This window comes from Fusarium pseudograminearum, chromosome 2, assembly GCF_000303195.2.
Source record: "Fusarium pseudograminearum CS3096 chromosome 2, whole genome shotgun sequence".
NCBI lineage: Eukaryota > Fungi > Ascomycota > Sordariomycetes > Hypocreales > Nectriaceae > Fusarium > Fusarium pseudograminearum.
In genome coordinates this window covers 3,133,202-3,146,540 of record NC_031952.1, presented here as the reverse complement: position 1 = coordinate 3,146,540, position 13,339 = coordinate 3,133,202, and the positions used below count along the sequence as shown (strand labels likewise).

The 13,339-nt window shown below is 47.1% G+C and overlaps 2 protein-coding genes across 2 annotated transcripts, besides 4 other annotated features; both read left to right on the top strand.

The window, feature by feature from the left end:
* Positions 1 to 2,055: 2,055 nt before the first annotated feature.
* On the top strand, positions 2,056 to 4,519 carry FPSE_08917 (uncharacterized protein; the record flags this gene model as incomplete). The annotated part of the gene is made up of 3 exons (XM_009262035.1): positions 2,056 to 3,205; positions 3,252 to 3,634; positions 3,692 to 4,519. The coding sequence occupies 3 exons, from the start codon at positions 2,056 to 2,058 to the stop codon at positions 4,517 to 4,519; spliced, it is 2,361 nt and encodes a 786-aa protein (XP_009260310.1).
* Positions 4,520 to 5,324: 805 nt separating this feature from the next.
* Positions 5,325 to 5,363: a microsatellite.
* A 1,721-nt stretch (positions 5,364 to 7,084) lies between these two features.
* Positions 7,085 to 7,108: a repeat region.
* A 4,115-nt stretch (positions 7,109 to 11,223) lies between these two features.
* FPSE_08918 (uncharacterized protein) lies at positions 11,224 to 12,855 on the top strand (the record flags this gene model as incomplete). Its single annotated transcript, XM_009262036.1, has 3 exons — positions 11,224 to 11,629; positions 11,688 to 12,119; positions 12,170 to 12,855. The coding sequence occupies 3 exons, from the start codon at positions 11,224 to 11,226 to the stop codon at positions 12,853 to 12,855; spliced, it is 1,524 nt and encodes a 507-aa protein (XP_009260311.1).
* Positions 12,856 to 12,987: 132 nt separating this feature from the next.
* Positions 12,988 to 13,017: a repeat region.
* Positions 13,018 to 13,243: 226 nt separating this feature from the next.
* Positions 13,244 to 13,335: a repeat region.
* The last annotated feature ends 4 nt before the right edge of the window (positions 13,336 to 13,339 follow it).

Genomic DNA, 13,339 nt, shown 5'->3' with positions numbered 1-13,339 from the left:
GACGGACCTGGGACTATTGGTGTTGGATCAGTCTCTATAGTTGAATCGGTGCGTAAATGTTCAGAAACATCGAAATGTATAGATTCAGCGTTATCGTTCATGTTGCTGCAAAAGAGTGTCATCCAACGATAGCGAGGATCACCGCAAAGCAATAGGCCCAGTCACGGTCGTCATGGTACAAAATATGCTTCAAAGGTTGCGATATCTTTCCAATAAAACTGAATTATTGGAGAACTTGCACAAATGACCGCAGGTTCTTAATCCCGTCTTCCTAGTGGGTAGTTGGTTGTTTGGCAGTCCGTGAGAGCTTCAGTACCCGCCCTTTTCGGAGGTAACTCGCGCTCTGGCCCCTGAGCAATGCAACGTCACTCACTCGAAACTTGCAGAATTCTAGGCTTTCTGTTTTGGGAACGGGTTTAATTACTCTTGATGGACAGTGAGTATTGCTTCTTTATTGAATAGTCAACTCTGTGCTGGCAAATGCCACTTAGAGCTCTCTGGTAGCCGAGCGGTTGGTGAACGAGGGTATCTTGGGCGATACAACCAGCGAAACTGTAAACTCATCCAACGATATATTGTATCCATATTGCAATGCCCTTTCTTCTGGGTCTATGTGATGAATCTTCCTCTAGCTCTTGTTCCGAAATGCAGTGATATCTGAGTCAGATATCGTCAAGGCGCCAGGTGGCAAAGCAAGCACGAGGCAAGAGACGTTCGAGAGGGGACCTGTAACTCGAACAATGTCGAGTTTGAATGAGTGGAATCGCATTTTGAATATTGCCATAAGAACAGATGCAATTTTTCCAACGCCTTGAATGGTTTTGCGAACAGATTGCATTTATTGTGGCCAAAGCAATGTTGCGCATCTCGTCTCAGGCGGTCCATATGGTTTCGGTCTAGGAAACTCGCGTTTACCTACCTTGCCTTACCTCGAAAATCAGCCAGCCGGCCAGCCATGCTCATCCTCGCATCCAATTGTCGATTGTACTCCTCCCTGCCTCAGCTCAGCTCAGCCTAGGCAGGCCTAAGGGGCGAACAAACCAAAACTCCCTTGTTTCTCCTCCCAACCTCCAAATTCTCTCATCCTCCTAACAACTACATCTCGACTGCACCGCCGAGAGACATAGTGGCCATATTCTGTATATTGCACTCACGCACGAGACTTTGTTCTCCACTGTTAGACTCTACAACGCTTTTACTTCTCCTTCTTTTTTTGCTTCATTATAACCCCCTCCTTTTCTTTCATGCTCTCCTGCTACTGCCTGTCACGTATTGATCTGGTCCGGCCACTTATCCCACTTTTACCTTACATCAACCAAACGACGCGACTAGGAGCCAACAACAGTTTTCGTTCAACTCATCTTTGAACATCTCAACTCAACTCTTGTTGTTTACCTGTATCGCTGATACGCGTTTTCTTGATCATCCAAGACTGATTCACACCCCCGTCACGTTCATTAAACAAGGTACTTATACATCTCTCTTCTTCCTGTGTGTACCTATATCATATCTCAATATCTATCTACTTCCTTACACCAACCTCGCACGTCGACTTGACACTCTCCGCATTCTCTTTCTGATCGCCAAATCCGATCCTTCCTTACTCCTCTTTTTTCGGCTGTTATCGTTCCTGCCTTCCCAAATATTGGAGTACGTACCAAGCCTCTTGCCCGGGCAGTCTTTGACCTTGACCTGGTTCTTCTTGCCTGCCCTGGACCAGTCTAGGTTGGACTGGCGCGCGCGGGGGGAAAGCAACATCCTTAGTCGCCCACTCTCTCCTTCCCAATCCCACTCTTATCTGAGCGCGCCGCGTTTGCTTCCTAACTCCATTTACCTCTTGACACCCTCTATCCTTCACCTTCTACCTTTTCCTCTCTTGAAACTCTATCAACCATAACTTTTTATGTTATTTCTCTCTTTTCTCAATCTTTAATTAATTCGGAGTCATTCTTTTCTCACGCTTTTTTTTTATTAGAACCCGAATGACTTTCTGTCTTTGAACATTTCGCGTCAAAGCAGTCTACTACATCCGAGACGACCTCTTACCTTGCCAATATGGCACTCGTCTTGACCTCCGAAGGCGCCTTCGACGTAGGCGTCACGGACGATTCCTCTTCTAATGTCGCGTCAACGACTTCCACGCCTCCTACTACCGTTGCCGATGAAGCCAGTCTTCACTCCGAATCGCCCAAGCGCGATGTCGTTCATGTTGCACTCGACATCGAGTCTCCTGAAGTCACGCTTACCACATCCAACCTGATCGAGCCTACAGACTCCATCAGCCTCACCGAACCGCCCCCGTCTGCCCCAACACGCTCTCGACGCAGCCGCGTGAGCGCTCCTGTATATAATCTGGTTCAATTGAGTGGTACCGCCGGCCACGGAAAGCGACGCGCCAAAGGTGACATTGTAGCGGATCGAAGACGAAGAAGACGAACTGTTTCTGGCCCAGTCTTGCCCGGTTATGGCTCAGCATCTTCAAGCCCTGCTCAAGGTGCAACACCCGAAACAGTCCGAAGTGGCATTGACGCGCTAGGAGTCACACAGTCAGCCAGCAAACTCGATTCGCCGCGCACTCGCCGCCAGAGAATCTTGGAGGAGGACTTGCCAAGCAAGCGTCCTTCAACGCGTCGTTCCAGTACCATTGCGCCTGCCGCGGTTACGCCCGTCAACAAAAAGTCAAAGGTCACTAAACGGAGTCGCAAATCTTTGGAGTCCGAGACGCCGTTGTCACGCGAGCTTAGACGCCTGCAGGATACAAAGGAGTTTTCTCATATTGACGAAAAGCCCGTGATCCAGAGTGTTTGGTCTAACGGAAAATTCGTCGACCCCAAAGCTCCCGCGCCACCACCAAAAAAGAAGTCTCAACCCGAACCAGCCGCCGAAGAACCCAAGGACGCTGAGCCCGAACCTATGAATAGATTCAGGAACCGCAAACCTAAGAAGTACCTTGTCAAGGGTCTCTATGCGGGCCAGGATACTCCCACCGATATAATTAAGGCACTGTCGGGGGTAGATAAGAAAACAATCGCCCAGGTGCCCGATCTTATCCCCAACGGTCGCGTTAATAAGACTATGCCCATGCCTATCTTCACTGGCCTGCGGACTCTCATCGACGGTCGCGATTTTAAACTCCCATATCAAGTCTGCCATCCTCTTCCTCCAGGTCAGCCCAAGCCTGATGAGTGGAAGAAGATGACAAAAAGTAAGTTCGATGCCGAAATTGCAAAGTTGGTTCTAATATATTCTAGATCGCTTTATTGGCGAATCCAAAGACTACTGGAGAAAGTCGCCCCACTTCCACGACTACTCTTCAAAGTGTGTCTGCAAGCCAGAAGATGGTTGTGCCGAGAGTTGTCAAAACAGGATTATGCTGTATGAATGCGATGAGCAGAATTGCAACGCTGGCAAGAAGTATTGCACCAATCGTGCGTTCGCCAATTTGACAGCACGACGAAACCGGGGCGGAAAGTATCGAGTTGGTGTTGAGGTGATCAAGACCTCTGACCGTGGATACGGTGTACGAAGCAATCGATGCTTCAGGCCTAACCAAATCATCATGGAGTACGCTGGTGAAATCATTACCGAGGAGGAGTGTGAGCGCCGCATGACGGAGGTCTATAAAGACAACGAGGTGAGTTTCTGAATCGTCGCTCAATTCTGATTGGACAGTCACACTAACTAAGTAAAGTGCTACTATCTCATGAGTTTTGATCAAAACATGATCATAGACGCCACTACGGGAAGCATCGCGCGTTTCGTGAATCACAGCTGCAATCCCAACTGCAGAATGATTAAATGGATCGTTTCCGGACAGCCGCGAATGGCCCTGTTTGCTGGCGACAAGCCCATCATGACAGGTGATGAACTGACCTACGATTACAATTTTGACCCATTCTCGGCGAAGAATGTCCAAAAATGCCTCTGCGGCGAGCCCAACTGCCGCGGTGTCCTTGGTCCTAAGCCGCGCGAAGTCAAGCAACCCAAGACGGACCTCAAGAATGCAGTTAAGGGCGCCGTCAAAGCTGGCAAGCGCAAGCTCAAGGAACTGGTTGGCGATGAGGCTGACAGTGGCAAAAATGCTAAGAAGCGCAAGGTTCAACCTGCGAAGGGAGTGAAGCGAGCCATCTCAAATGCCAGTTCAAAGGTTGCCAAAGGCGCAGCGAGTGCTATCAAGAAGGGTGTTTCGACAGTTACAGCGACTGCAAAGAAGGCAGCTCTGGGCTCCAAGCCACCCGCAAAGCAACGCGTCTCGGCAGGGGCCATTCTTAAGAAGACGACCACAAAGCGCGTTATCCAGACTTACTCACGAACGCCCCAGAAGCGAGCGGCCGGGCGAGCATCAAACGTTGGTCTTGTTGCAGCAAGCAAAGCAAAAGGTGCTTCGGTAACAAAGGTCAATACCAAATCTACGACCAAAATTGGTAGCATCAAAAGGAATCCGTTCCCAACTCCGATGCCTCGAACGACAATGAACATTTCTCAATTGGCTGAGATTATGGTGGCAGCTGATGATTGAAGGATTGAAAAGAGATGACGACGTTGAGATGGAGATTTACGTTTGCAGATAAACGAGGCATTCTGACGGACGCGGATTGCATTTTTTGGGCCAAGCCATTAATGAATCAGGTACGAGGAGTGAGAGAGGGGATATGGATTTCGGAGTCGCTACGCTTTTCCCGCCACTAGGTATCACTACTATTATTATTTATCTGCGGGCGCCAAGGCGTACAAGGTGTTAGACTGCTAACACAAGGGGGTTTAGCATTGTACAGTACAAGGAATTGGTTAGTTGGCTGTCTGGCTGCTATGGACACATGCAACTTTGCTTAAGTATCTAGTTTTCACGCCTCCTTGTCAATCAAGTATTGTAATGATGCTTCTGATTTTCGTTGTGATTATGGTGTAATGGATGAATTTGTTTGGTTAGTAACTGGTGTACAACACGGGTATTAAATGAGCATCGGCCCAGGCAACATTTATATACAATCTTACTACCAAACATCCTTTGTGCTTGTGTATAACGGTCTCCTTTGTCTCTTTGCAGGTGAAACAGGGCGAAAACAAGGCAGCGGGCCAACTTGGAGCTATCTGCTCATGCTGTCAATGTGCAAAGGTAAGATGAGGCTCAAACGTGCATTACGCTTGTGAGTACTAGACCACAACTTGTCTACCTAGGTAGGTAATGCGCAATTGCAAAGTACCCAGGGACGCAAAAACAGGAGAGATGTTGGAACGCTTGGTGAGATGTATGTTTGTCCGTACCAAGCGCAAGGCTGATGCCGGCCACGGGTATGCTTTGTCGCTTCTCGAGAGAAATAGTCTGTATGTGTGTGTGTGTGTGTGTGTGTGTGTGTGTGTGTTATTTCAACATAGTTGGGAGACTAGGTTGTGATTTGAGCTAACTTCCTGTCACTTCTGATGCCCCAAAGCACAACACCCGGGGGGGGGCTGAGAAGAAGTGGATCGACTTCAATGTACTTAATATTAAGAACATGGTTGGAAGAGAAGATGCCTAGAGAGATGATATGACAAAAATATCAGGAGTGCAGGATGAGATTGATGGGGGACGGGGAGGGGGAGACAGGGGCCAGGGGGGCTCACCGCGAGGAAGAGCCTCAACTACCTAATCTTGTCAGACGTGCAGTGAGTGTCTGCAGGTAGGTGAGACAGCACAACTGACAGTGCAGTGCACATTAGCCCTGTCTTGTCTTACCTACACCGCAATACCTTTGATACTATCTACCTAGATAGGTAGGTAGAACCTTTTGCTTATCTTCTGGAAGGCACATGACAGCAGCCAGAAAATATTACACATCAGCACATTAACCACCCAGCACTGTGACTAGTAGGTATGCGAGAATTGACTGGCGAGTACGCCTTGTTAGTCACAATTATAAACTCGATAGAGTTTCTAGTTTCCAGGCAGCGATTGTCTCATGTAAAGACTAAGTGGCCCGTCATTTTCCACCCGGTGATGTCCTGTCGTTTCTTTATTGCATTTGTAAAGCTTGAGTGTTAAAAACAGAGATACTATTCTACAGTTCCAATCCCTAGCCCATGATGGCAAGGCGCTGTATAAAAGCCCGGTTATGCCGTGATGCATATAGGATATTTGGTCGCTATCATGTACTGGATCTTCAATACATACACTCAAGTCCGTTGGAACAGACGGTAAATCCACAAGAGCAGCGAAAGTTTGCATAGTTCAATCGGTTGTCTATAATGCCGCTAATGATGCTGGAAGTCTACAAAGAGAAAACAATAAACAAATGAGACAGGGGGATCTATGGTAGAAAGAGCAAAACAAGAGGCAAAACACAAAGGAAAGACGAGTGAAACATAACACAAAGACAAAAGAAACAAGAGTAGAATAAGAAATACATCTACCCAATAACACCCGGCCAGAATGTGAGGACGGGTCTTGAAAGGGCGTCGAGGGAGTATGAGGTTGTGAAAAGAAAAGAAGGCCAGGACAAGACGATCGATCATCACAGTTCGATATCCTGTCGCTTCCCTTCAGACGTGAGTCTAATTGTCGATGTACCGTTTTCCATCGTTTTCTCTAAACTTTTATAATAGCCAGTGCTGTTGTATGTTGTAGGCCAAAAGACATTGAACCGCCTTATTTAAGAAAGAAAAGTTGCCGTGCCAGACCTTGTCGCTACTTTGCAATGACCCATATGGTGATAAATTGACACCAGAGTTGTTGTTTCGAGCGATCAAGTCATGTTGAAGATGGAATGTTTGCGTGAGATTTGCTCTCCTTGAGCAAATCTGTCCGTTTCTTAGTTGGCATCATCCTTCATTTCGACTTGACGTCGTGAGAATAAACCTTGCATTTATCGTTGTAATAAGCTGAGCAATTTTGGCAAGCTTCCCCAGTGTTCCAAGTGTTTTCATGGTAGCAATAGTTGCAGCGCCAGAAAGTCACAATGGCCATGGTGAATACTTGTTGAGAAAAGAGTAAAAGATGGTTTATCTGTGTTTTCAGCTGTAGAAGGGCAAGATCACGGTCAATGCAGCGTACTAAAGATGCTGTATGAGTAGTTAGGGAATTTGGTCTTCGGATGAGATGCCTTTGAATATTTATAATAATAAATATTTTCATCTGAAGGATAGTCAAGGCTTTTTCCAGGCGACTTGTGATTCACAGACACGATGTGTGCTAACAGAGGCAACCTCACCTTACCTTTGCAAAATCCATCAAGCGCCTGGCACACAATCGTCGTTTACAAACGTCTGCGCAGAAAAACACAATCGTTTAGTGCCGGGCATGTTGAAAGAGCTGTGATTGTGTGTGTTCTGAGTCTATGCGCCATGGCGAAGCCGATCCTGGTGAAGCTCCGACAGCAAATCGATGATGGATTGAGAACAAGTGTTTCAACGGTCACAGGAACCATTGGACCTTGTTAGAGGTCAATCCATGCTTAACGAACGACATGTCGAATCGATGAGCTGGGTAACGGCACTGCGCACGTCTGGGCATTATCCAGGGGCGGCACATGAGTGGTAATCGAAGGAAGCTCCACCCAGTGGTAATAGCTTGAGGGATGAAATATGGTTGCCAGTAGAAAGCGTCATGGTTTCGAACCAATGTTGACCGTCATATGTGTGCCGTAGTCTGACCAAATAGCGAGGTTAAGCATGTTTGAAAGGTGTTTAGCAACAATGACTCTTGCTTGCCAACATCCGCATCTAAACCCACGTGTTTAGCATGATAGTACGAGGCGGTACCTAAGGTTCTTTCAACTCAACTGGCCCTGGAATTTCTGGTGCCTATTTTCACGAGCACTGTCAGTGCGCAGTAGAGTCTTTCAACCCCATGTTGCTGTCCATACCTACTTGTTTACGCAGCCCCAGTATAGAGCACAAAGCTTATACACAAGAACAGCAATAGCGTGGACTTGCAATGCCGGACTGCCTTGAATGTTATTTTCGTTTGGACCGACTGAAAGTTTGGTTCGATTGAGATTTTGCGCATCTGTTATTCTCCGATGTTGCAAGTGTTGAAGTGGGTTGCCAAAAACGAGGCGGGGGTTGGAGCGGGGCATTCCTAAGAGCTAACCATGGCTGAGCAGCCGTCGCCTAATAGTTTGTTGTTTAATACTGAGTGTATATTGTAGATTCTGATGAAGAAAAGGGATCAGGGCGAGGGACCTCGGCGGGGGGGTGTTCAGACAAACAAGTAGGTCTTGGTTATAGCCATGAGGCTCTGCAAATGACCGGTATCGGATAAGCAATTGTTATGCGAGATCGCTCAAAGGTGATGGATGTCACCTTCCTTGTGGTGGAAACGAGGCTTAGAAGTGCATATTCTCTGGCGCTCAAGACTGCAGAAGCACTGTGTCACACGTCAGTATAAAGATATGCATCTCTTGTAGAAGGATATCACTCAACTGAATGGTATAGTCCAATGCACCCATGGTGCCCGAGTCCTTGTCAAACACGACAGTAGAGTTTCTGCATGGGTCGCAAAAATAAGGCAGAATCTGCGGAAGTACTCGAGGATGTGTATAAGATTATTAGATAGCAGAAATACTCTCCTCTTTGGTTTCGTAACACAGTCCGGAAGTTGCGGAAGCAAAGTGAAGTTGTTTTCGCTCTTGTCGAAGATTTCGTGCAAGATCACACCATTTTTTGTAGTGTTCCCGTAAGTTTCGTCTTTCATTGACGTTGTGCAACGATAGAGTCATGTGTGTTTCTCTTTGTTCTTTTCGGTCGGTCCAGTATTGGAGGGCACTTTTCGAGGTAGAAACCCTCCGTTCGTAGAACGATGGTGATGGTCCTCTATAGTGTCAGGGCAAGGTCGAAACATACGTTTCTGTTCAAGTAAAAGTCCACCTGAAAGAAGTCAGTACATGATAGAAGGAAGAGAAGAGAGCAATTGCAAAAATATAAGAAGATTTTGAGCAGGATAGATAAAACGAGGGGAAGTTCGGCTGAACTTATATGTCTTTTCAAAGATTGCCTTGCTACACACCAATTGATAAGCCTACTTAATATGCAAGTAAATGTGGAAAAACTACTGCCAGCCGAACCGTGGCTTGAGTAAACCGTCAACCAACAGTACAACTGTTGGAAAGAGGCGCGAAGTGGTCCTTTGGCCTCACGGTGCGCCGTCGTTTGAGCCTTGAGGTTGTGACACAGGTGTTTCCAGTCGCATCTTGTTGAGCTGGGCATACATATTCGTGGTTGAAGATAGAAGCGATTCTCAGGTTGAAACCCAGTGCCTAAGCCATGTCATCAAGCACACAAGGCTGGGATTCCTTGTCGGTCTTTGCCCTTCCATATTCTGCGCGAGATGGTCATCGTATCGGGTCTAACAATCGTCTACCGATATATGCCCAAGGCTGTGTCAAGTCACAGCATACCCTTAGGCGAAGGTAGACTGGCGAGTTAGTGCTTGTCTCGGCCGGGTTTACATAAACCGACCGGAGAGCTGCAATCTCACATGTTGAGGTGGCAGAGACAGGATACAGTTTTGAAAGAGAGACGGTTAAGTCGGACATGATACAGGTCAGGTAGGTAATATGTACCCAAGGTGGTCTGACGATGCTGGAGTGCATGAGATGGTTGCCTACTACCTCATAGACCATAGAAGGAAGGCCTGAACATCAAATAAAACGTTGTGCCACGAGGTAATACTTGATGCCTGAGAAGGGAAATTGTCATTCGGGCTGTTCCGTAGGTAGGTTAGTACCTTAGTACCTAGAGGTAGTTAGTAGGTACATAGTAGTAGCTACTCAACTGCAGGCTGCCTACCTGTTTGTGCCTTGGTAAGATATGCAAGGAGGTAAGTAATAGTCGGATGGCTGTGAGCCCATCAACAACATCAATATGGACACCTGCTGTCAATCGTAGTGTCGTGAAGCCCCTGGACTAAATTGACAACTCATTGACGTTAAAAGACTTAATCCCTGTTGCACAATTACAGAGGCGATTATTGGATCCCCCTATCCTGCCCTACAAGATGCACTAGCAGGAATAGAGGCACTGAGGTGAGGATCAACTTTGTGTCAGCAAGGAAGCAGCCGTGAGCCCATGTTAGAGATTGAAGCCCTCCCCAATGGTCTCGACTTCAAGCCCTATCACTACTGGTAAGTGACGAGTCTCAAGGGGCTGAGCACTTCTTTTGAAAGTAAGTGGATCGCCGTATGGACATGGACTCTGGCAGTTTAAAAGCTGTTTCGATGATGTTTCAGCGTACAAACGACGGCCTGTAAGCTATTACACAAAGCATAGAATTAAATAGAAAACCCGAGAGTTGCTAGACTAATCTCATAAACGAGGCAGACTTACAGCGAGTAACAGCCAATTGTTTGAATTGAGGCCTTCTCTATCGCCTCAAACTCATCTATAGATATGATGGCACTAAAAAGTAGTTTTCAGTGTAGGTCTTGACACCCAATCATTCCTGATATAGTTATTTGACATTTAAACATAGCCAAATCAAGTTTTTGTCCACATGTTAAACGCGTTGTTGGTTGAGCAGCTCGGCTCTGGGGGAGACATCCAGCCATATTAGGAACTGAAGAGTGTGGCACAGCTAACTACTGGGGCTGACATAGCTTAGTACCTACCTAGGTAGGTATGATGACCTCTCAAAGTCGAGTGAGCTGGTCATAAACGCAAATATGTATAGAGTTTATGCCCTTGATCAAATAAGTTCTTTGTAAAATCCTTCATACAGCAGGAGGTAGCTAAGTTTATACAACAAAAAAGCTTAGTAGTTGTGGACCAATGTCCCTTTGCTCAGGTTGCAAGTACAGTGACTACCTTACTTATCTACCCGTATTGAGGAAGCCCAACAAACAGTATTTGCAGTGTTAATCGTTACGGACGTCTCTATTTGAAAATCATCCTACCTGCTAATCTAGCTAGCCAGAGTATAGCGTTCGAGATAAAACTCCTGTTTGTCAACCTGCAAACCTTTCTGCGCATTTTTAGGTAGATAGGTGCTGAAAGTTGCATGTAAGTCAAAGGTTGTTTGTGTAAGCGTTTGAACAACCTTTCTATATTCACTCAGTCAATGAACTGTAAAATCTGTAGCTTTCTGTGTTGTCACATATATTTCAGTGTTTTCTTTTTGCATGACTCTCATAATTCTAACCTCGTTCTTAAACAAATCACTTCTTCATACAATCGTATCCTCACAAGATATATCTACTAAGGTATCGACTTCTGCTTGGACGTACAGTGTGGATTACACATCCAACTAAAATGACCGTCGACGTATTAGTGGCCCGCTCGGGAGAGCTGGACTTGGCAAGTAATACTTCCGACACAACCATCAATGCGACGGTAGTAAAAGATGAGACCATTATTACTCGACCACCACCAACACTAACGCGCTCCTGGTCCTTACCCAACGCTTCCACAAGGAGGACTGATAGCCCCGCGCCACCGGTACTAACACGCGCCTCCTCTTTGCCTGTCAAACCTGTAGAACCAGCTACGGACATCGACTCTGACAGCTCGTCTGTCTGGACTTGGGCTTGGAGCGATGAGATGCAAGGACCGGCCACCAGCAAGCGCTGTGGCACGCGATGGATTGCGCGTTTGCTTCCCTTTTTTATGCTGATGCTTGTTGGCTATGCAACATATGATGTTGTGGTTTATTGCTGCGGTATGTTCTGTTCTCCCCTGCAATCCCTTTAATTAGCATCATACCTAACAATCGGCAGTCGAGTACTTCATTCAAGAGACTAGAAAGACAGCAACCGCCATCGTCCTCATTGTCTTCTATACCATTTTCTTCATCCTCATGGTTGCCGCCTACATCCGGTGCTACGTAACCATTCAATTCAACACTGGCTTCGTGCCCTGGACTGCTGCGAGGGAAGCTGCCGAATCAGAACGAAACGAGCGATCAACAAACGGCGGCGACGTCGAATCACTACAATGGAGTCCTGCGGATACGAACCCTGATAGCCCTGGACTCGAAGCCTTCTACAGCAAGGATGCATTCATATGCGAGAGTGATGGGTTGCCCAAATGGTGTTCCGAGTGTAGGAGTTGGAAACCTGACCGGGCCCATCATTCGAGCGAGTACGGCCGATGTGTCTACAAAATGGACCACGTATGCCCTTGGATGGGAGGCATCATCTCGGAAACTTGTACGTCTCTATGCACGAAACTCGGTACAGCTCGGCTAACGCATCAACAGCATTCAACTTTTTTATCCAATTCACATTCTATTGCGCATGCTACTGCGTTCTAATCGTAGCTACTAACGCTTATGTCGTGACACTCCGCCGCAACGCTGGCCAGGGTGTGGAAAGTCGGGTTGTTGTCGGGTTGGCACTCGGTTCTTTGTTCGGCTTGTTCTCTATCGCTATGACTGCCACAGCCTTGCGGTTTGTCTTTCAGAATATCACCAATGTCGACCTGTTCAGGAAGAACCAGACGTTTCGATTGGCGGTCCGAGTTCCCACCGGTACACGATCAACAGACCAATTCACTACAATTACCTACCCACTTTCCCCCCCTGGGGACGACTCCAGGGCTCCGGGAACAGCACACTCCAACGGTGTGGATCAATCTGATGGCGCTGGCTCTATTGCAACAAATAGAATGGCGGCTAGGGACCAACGAGCCAAACGTACATTCGCCATTCTGCAGACGCAATCTGGCGAGAACCCTTGGCATGTTGGATATCGAAACAACTTCAAGAGTGTCATGGGAGAAACCATTTTTGAGTGGTTTCTGCCTCTGCGACATTCCCCATGCACCCGTCACGATAGCATGGTAAGCGACTACGAGTTTGGGCCTCTGGTGGAGGAACTGAAGAGGCGGTACGGACTTGCTGAGGGGGACGCCGAGAAGGGTGCGAATGAGACAACGTCGAGTTAGATACCCAAAGAACTACAGTATTCGACATGGGGGATACAAGAGGCGGAAAAGGAACCGTATAAGTAATGTTTAAAAGGGGGTGGATCAGTTGGCAAACAGACCTGACTTAGATGTTGCCATCAACTCAGCGCGTAATTTTTTATATTTTTTTTTTTGTTATTTCACCATGGTCCTATCAAGGACTGTTTCATAGCATATTATATACCACAGGTCAAGGAACGCAGTGGTTCGTCTAGTGATATTTTGTGCTATCTGCGTGAAAGAGGTCTTCATAGTCGACCTACGTACCTGCCTGGCAAGGAAATACTTGCTCTGAAGGGAGCCACATTTACTATGAGCTAGGAGGAAAAGATGTCAGCGAACATTGGCGCATCGCCGAGAAAGAAAAAAAAAACATACAACACCGGGGATTCGCTGGTCGTCACCGACCCAACTACTAATCCAGCGCTTCGCAGCTTGACTATGGGAGAGCGGACGGGATCCC